The 6,900-nt window shown below is 35.0% G+C and overlaps 2 protein-coding genes across 2 annotated transcripts; both read right to left on the bottom strand.

Annotated features, from left to right (window-relative positions):
- Positions 1-3,231: 3,231 nt before the first annotated feature.
- On the bottom strand, positions 3,232-3,543 carry LOC128984534 (uncharacterized). Its single transcript, XM_054403866.1, has one exon. It carries the CDS (start codon positions 3,541-3,543, stop codon positions 3,232-3,234), a length of 312 nt encoding a protein of 103 aa, XP_054259841.1.
- A 34-nt stretch (positions 3,544-3,577) lies between these two features.
- Positions 3,578-4,177, bottom strand: LOC128984535 (uncharacterized). Its single transcript, XM_054403867.1, has one exon. The coding sequence runs from the start codon at positions 4,175-4,177 to the stop codon at positions 3,578-3,580; it is 600 nt and encodes a 199-aa protein (XP_054259842.1).
- Between the last annotated feature and the right edge of the window lie 2,723 nt (positions 4,178-6,900).

Raw genomic sequence — 6,900 nt, forward strand, 5'->3', positions numbered from 1 at the left:
TAAAACAATATTATAGCTTTGCAAAACTATATCACACATGGAATAAGTAAGAAGAGTAATAGGCATTAGAACACTGTGGCTAAAAACTAGAGTGGTGGGGAAAGGGGAGGGGGAATCATGTTTCAACATGAAAGTCTGGCTGCCAAAAACTCTAGCTGTCAGTGTCAGTAAGCTCAGGTCGAGTGATTGGATAACAAGTGTGGTTACCTTGTGTTGATAAAGTGTATCACTGTAGTGTTTTGAACGATTATTTCAAATGTGACTTGTAGTTTTACTTCTTAAGTATTGAATGATTTGATTTTCGTATTATTACAAGTGAGATTTGAGTGTAATGGCCTTGTCAAAACCATTCAAGACTAGACTTCAGTTGGAATGTCAGATATTTGGCCATTCTAAACAGTTGAGTGAGTTATGTTTACCAACGTATTGTGACATTATGAAGTATTACTTGTTTATAAGAAATGAACTAAAGCCAGAAGTAACGTCAAAGGAACCAACGGTGAGTGAAATACTAGATATTGTTATGGAGAAAGTCATAAATATTTGGTGTAAGGCGTCAATACCCGTAGTTTCAAAACCCGTATGATACAAATGGGGAAATCTTATCATGATAAATATAGAAATCTATTAAGATCGAAGGGTAGAAAGGGTACAGAGAGCTACGATTCCACTGTGACTTCATTTTTAAATGAAAGTAAACGCCTTTTTGATGTCGCTGCATGTAAATGCAAGGCTTTTTCAGATTGTAAATGCCCTAAAGAAAAAAAAGTACCTAAAGTAGAGCAAGAGTTTTTAACCGACCAAAGAACAACAAGAAAAATGACTATAAGTAACATAGACAAAGCTATCTCAAATGTTTTAAATCGAAGAGAAGAACGAAAGCATAGAACAATGCAGCAAGAGTTGAAGCATTGTGAACAATCAGCAGGCATTAGTAGTGAAACTGTAAATATTAGTAATGATTCTGATACCGATCAAAGTTGGGATGACGACTTAGCATCTACTAATAACACAGAAGACCTACCCTCCACTTCCTCTCGGGTTTCACCTATAAGCGAGCAAATGCGTGTGGAATTACCAACAGTTGCGTCAATCTGTGACAGAACAGGAGTATCAGACAGAGTTGCTGCTGCTATTGCCAGTGCAGTTTTAAAAGATGTTGGGATGATTACAAACGCCGATAAAAGTAAAGTAATTGATAGAATGAAAATTCGAAGAGCAAGGGCCAAGAACCGAAAAAAAGTAACTGTGAGTAGTTTTAACCAAGTTAAAGAAAACAAGGGATTATTTTTTGATGGAAAAAAAGATAAAACAATTATGCAAGAAAAGAAGGGAAACAAATTTTATAAGAAAACTATCGTTGAAGAGCATATTGCTTTAGTAGAAGAACCTGGTTCATCTTATCTAGGACATGTCACACCTTCTTCTGGAACAGGCGAAGCTATTAAAGATAGCATCACAGAGTATTTTAATAGCAACAGTAGTTTAAATATATCTAACTTAACTGCAATGGGATGTGATGGAACAGCCACTAACACAGGAGTAAACAATGGTGTACTTGCTTTGATGGAAAAATCTCTAAATAAGCCACTGCAGTGGCTGATTTGCTTGTTCCATGGCAATGAATTGCCTTTGCGCCATTTGTTTTGTGCATTAGATGGGAAAACAACAGGCCCTAATGAATTTGAAGGTGTTATAGGAAAGCAGCTAGAAAAATGTTATGATCTTCCAGTTGTTAGATTTTCTCCAATACAGCACAATCTCCCGGATCTTGTAATCAAACAAGATTTAAGTACAGACCAAAAGTATTTGGTGTCACGCAATTTCTAGTGGTGAATGTTCACAAGACCTTCTAAAGCCAATGGAAAGTTAGCACATTCACGATGGCTAACATTAGCAAGTCGAATACTACGATTATACGTTGGAACGGAGAATCCATCTGACAATCTGAAATCCTTGACCGAATATGTTGTGAAGGTCTATGCCCCAGTCTGGTTTCATATAAAACTGAAACCTTCATGTGTAAATGGCTCAAAACATTTATGGCACCTGATTAAATTGTCACGCTACCTTAACGATGATCATATAAAAGTAATTGATCCAGTAATTCAAAGAAATGGCTATTACGCTCATCCTGAAAACCTGCTGATCTGCATGTTAAGTGATGAACGAAAGCACGTGAGAGAGCTAGGTCTTCGGAGGCTTTTAAAGGCAAGATCTGAAAACAGAAATGCAGTAAGGAAGTTTGTAATCCCAAACATCAATTTCCAGGCAGAAGATTTTATTGATTTGATTAATTGGGTAGATATAACCATAACAGAGCCACCGATGACAAAACACATAACAGATGAAGCATTGAAAGAATTCATTGACAATTCAAGAAAAGATGGTTTCCAAAATCAATCAGTAGATTTTCCTCGTTTTCCCTGCCACACTCAAGCAGTTGAAAGAGTAATAAAGCTTGTAACGGAGTCTGCACTTAGTGTGTGTGGTGATGAAGCAAGAAATGGATTTGTCAAAGCCAGGATTGAATCACACAGGATAATGCCAAAATTTGAGACAAAAAACATTTTGTTTAATTTTCAAAAAACATAAGGACTATCACTGACATGAAGTTACTTTTATGTATCTTTACATAGAATATACTAGATTTTAAACAAAATATTGTTCTATTCTCTTGAGAATCCGACGCCCTACCTCAATTTTCTTTCCGAAAGAACAACTGAACCTATATTTTTGTATATTTATGTTTTAATTACTCTTCTTAGATCATGGTTTTTAATTTTAGTATACATAAAAGCTATTAGTGATAAAAATATTGTACATAGATAGAAATAATAATAAGGCAATATACCAACATAATAGATGTGTTATAACTGAAAAGTTTTATTTGGAAATTCGCTTTAAATTCTCTTTTATTTGACTTTTTTGGAAATTAATTTTACAAGTATAGTACCTACTAAGCTTACTTTTAATAATTTTTGATTTATAATAACTAATTTGTCTTCAACTTAAAAATATAGTGACATGAAATTGGTGACAAAAAATAATTCTTGAGTTTTATGAAAATACCAGAATATTTTTAAAAAATTCAAATTTTCAAGGCTTTTGCGGCACCTCAAGACATAAACACAAAACAATGAAATTTTGTTGTGTTATTTGTTACATTAAGGTGCAACTTTTAAGTGCTATTAGAAAGTTTTCTGATGAAAAAAAAATTGCCATATAACTTCATTCCACCCTAACGTACAATTGTCCGTGAGAGAAGCATGCTGATCCGCTCAGTTCCACCCCGGCTGTGGACAACGTCTGGCCTTGCGACTTATTAATGGACATGGCGAAACAAACTGTGACAGGGAACTGTATCCGCTTGAACTCAAACGGGTAGTTGCTAGGAATTAGTGGAATTCTTGGGATGAATACCAATTCCCCAGCCCCACAACCCGTGAGAATCTCTGCTTCAATGATGTTTCGATGAAGACTGCGGATACGGAGACGCGTTCCATTACACAGTTTAGGTGGACGTAAGGTTCTCAGCAGCATCACTGGAGCTCCAACCTTCAGAGTGAGTTCATGGTCAGGCAAGCCGGGTGCTGAAACTGAGTCGAGAAACTGCCGGGTAGTTTACAGCATCGTCTTCTCTCAGGACGGTGTTCACAGATGTATACGTGCGTTCTTCGCTGTGGAAGAGAGCCATCACCTTCATGTTTATCTGTTTTGCTTGGTCGTTTTTGGGAGAGAGAATCGTACGATCACAGAGCCATGCACTCTCCATCTTAAGTAAGTCATGAACACCTGGAAAGACATTGGTTATCAGTTCATCTTGTGAGCTGACAACAACACCAAGTGAAGGGGGGATCGTTATTATACCATTTATATTATCTAAAGTTCCGTCTCCAAGCTTTATTAGAATTTCTGAGAATTCCTCATCTCGTTGTTGGTCAATAGAAACAGCTCTCATATTCAATGTCAGTGAGAGGCGTTCAACGGTTGGCCACAATGTGGATCGCTTCAGAGATGCATTGATATCATCAGCCCTCGTTCCCCGCACCACAACAGGCAGAGTTTGTCTGAAGTCGCCAGAAAACATCACAGTTACTCCCCCCATGGTAGTTGGGCTGTTTCTAATGTCTTTCAATGTACGGTCCAATGCTTCAATGGCAGCTTTGTGGGCCATGGTGCATTCGTCCCATACAATTATTGAACAATCTTGAAGTACTCGAGCCATTGGGGAGTTCCTTGAAACAGAGCAAACTGGAAATTCAGTGTGATCGACATGAAGAGGGATTTTAAACATTGAATGAGCAGTCCTCCCACCTGGTAGTAGTGTAGCTGCAATCCCTGATGAGGCTACAGCAAGGGCTATTTTTTGTTCACTTCTTACTTGTGCCAGAATTATGTTGGTAAGGAATGTTTTCCCTGTTCCTCCAGGAGCGTCAAGGAAAAGTATCTTAGGGCCTATTGAGCTATGTACTCCAGAAAGAACAGTGTGATAGACGTCTCGCTGTTCGTTTGTTAGTTTCTGGTAGTTCTCTTCTACGAAATTTGTTTGGTTACAGAAATATAAAATAAAATACCCTGCAATGTGCAAATAAAAACCTTTTAAACCTTACATATTGTACTTAAATATCCAACACATGTTGTATTCCAAAATGGATATGCAAGTCTTGAGTTTGTTAACATTAAGTAAATCTAAGGCCTAAAAGACCTTAAATACTCGCAGTACCCTACGGAATCATATGAGAACTTTTTTATGTTATATTGTTCCAATGCTACGGGTTTATAAAATAGGTATAGGTATATAGATAGTAGAACTAAAAAATTCGTTTGAAACATTTATTAATTCTTTGGTTAAAATTTTACCTGGATAAAATTTCTCAGTTTAGGATAATATATGTTAGTGATCTCTACAATATTTCTTTTTCAGTAAGTATTATGTATCTTACTAAAAACCCAGAATTAACCTTAAAAAGTTTGAAGATTTGCTCAGTTTTAAAATGGTAGGTTGCAGCAATATTTTTTGCAATATCAGATTGAAAAAGTAACCCTAAGAATAGCTGCTTTCCTCTAAATTAACATAAATATTCAGGAGATTCAATTTGTTCAAATTGTAAATATGCAGTTGTGAAATTGCTGAAATTTTGTCTGGGCATAATGTTGTTTTTCCCTTTTTAAAAGTAGCCTAAATTTATTGTTTTATTGTGCGGATAATGGACTCTATCCCCAACCACAGGCATTAGCCCATTTGGTGATTACATTTCAGTAATTGTTGTTTGTACCATTGTAAATGATGTACTGTAATGAAATAAAAAGGATTCATTCATTCATCCATTTTGTTGTATTTTAGATAACACCACCAAAATATGAATTTTTGATCAATTTACTTTCCTAAATGGAAGCATTTGAAATATGATATGGAAAATTTCAATTGGTAATTTTTCAAATAAGGTGTTATCCATTATAGATTCTTAAGATTTGTGAATACAAGTGAAAAATTTGAATTTCAGTGTAATTCCCCTTAGATATTTTAGTTTAATATTTGAATTTCTTAAAAGTCGAAGAACTGATTTAAATTTACAATATAATTGTGGTAGAAGATTATGTTTTGTATTTAAAATATTGAACACTCTAGCTATATTTGGATTAGAACTTGTTTTAATTTTTATAAGAACAATCAAATGTTTACTTTTATTTTCAATATTGTTAACAAGTGCTTTAATAATTCTATGAATTAACTTGGTCTTAGTCTTGAAAGATCTAATGTATCTTTTTTTTCATTTTATCTTTTCTTTTTTTAATAATAAAGATTTGAACATGAGTAAGATAAAAATGAAAAGGGTACTTACCAATGTACTAGTCTGAACACTGCACTGTACTGGTTAGGATAGGAGTGTGGTTTATACGTATCCATTCCACCACTTTGGATAGAGTCGTGGTAGGAGAATATGGGTGTGGTTTATACTTGACATATTTGACAAAGTGTAGAGGGATAGAACAAAAGACGAAATACATATTTTTAGTTTTGAATTATAAAAAAATGGTATTATGATTAACAGTATAAAGTGTTTCTAAATATATTTGCCATTTTTTAAGTTTTTAGTAAAGTTTAAAATTATTTTAAATCCAATTTTCATTAATATCTTAATTTAGAAGAAGTGTAACTATTATCAGGCCTCTAGGAGAATTAGAAAAAAATAAACTAATAGATTTATAAATCATAAAAAATTGATGAGCGAGAAGAAACAATCATGAGCAAAGTTCCCAAACTGTATACGTTTTTTAATAAACCAAAAACGACATTACAAAGCGACTGTGAATCAGTTAATAAGTGTCAGTATCAGTGAGTCAGTATGAATCAGTACCGGCACTGACGGCGCCTTCCCCCCTGCTGTGGCACCTGTGTTGGCGTCCACATCTTCCTTCTTGTCCACTTCGGAACCTGGTGCACTTTTCCAATCGTTTGAGGACCATCTACAAGAGAACTCTCCTCAACATATCAAGGTAATTGATATTGATAACAATAATGAGGAAATTGAAAAACATTTTGATGATCCGGCTTTGTGGAAAATAAATGAAGACCTTCGTGAACATATTGCAATACATGGGATCACTCAGAATGACGATGTAGACTTTTCAAAATCTGCTAGGCAATATTCAGACCAAAAACGGTTTTTAAGTAAGAATATATTTTACAAAAAACTTGTCAATGGAGAAGTAGTTAAAAGGTGTTACCTAGTTTACTCAAAAACAACTGGTCGTGTTAACTGTGCTCCTTGTAAACTTAATGGCGGAACTACCGCCTTGGGAAGTGTTGGTTTTAATGACTGGAAAAACTCTCACATTGTGCATGACCACGACAACAGCATTGAACACAGAGAATGTCTTTGCAAATATTTAGCC

The sequence above is a fragment of the Macrosteles quadrilineatus genome, unplaced genomic scaffold, assembly GCF_028750875.1.
Source record: "Macrosteles quadrilineatus isolate MER2022 unplaced genomic scaffold, UCM_ALF_1.0 Scaffold_2__2_contigs__length_208266976, whole genome shotgun sequence".
NCBI lineage: Eukaryota > Metazoa > Arthropoda > Insecta > Hemiptera > Cicadellidae > Macrosteles > Macrosteles quadrilineatus.

Bases quoted from the DNA above. Each gene is read 5' to 3' on its own strand.
- LOC128984534 (XM_054403866.1), bottom strand. From the start codon at position 3,543: ATGCTGCTGAGAACCTTACGTCCACCTAAACTGTGTAATGGAACGCGT.
- LOC128984535 (XM_054403867.1), bottom strand. From the start codon at position 4,177: ATGGCCCACAAAGCTGCCATTGAAGCATTGGACCGTACATTGAAAGAC.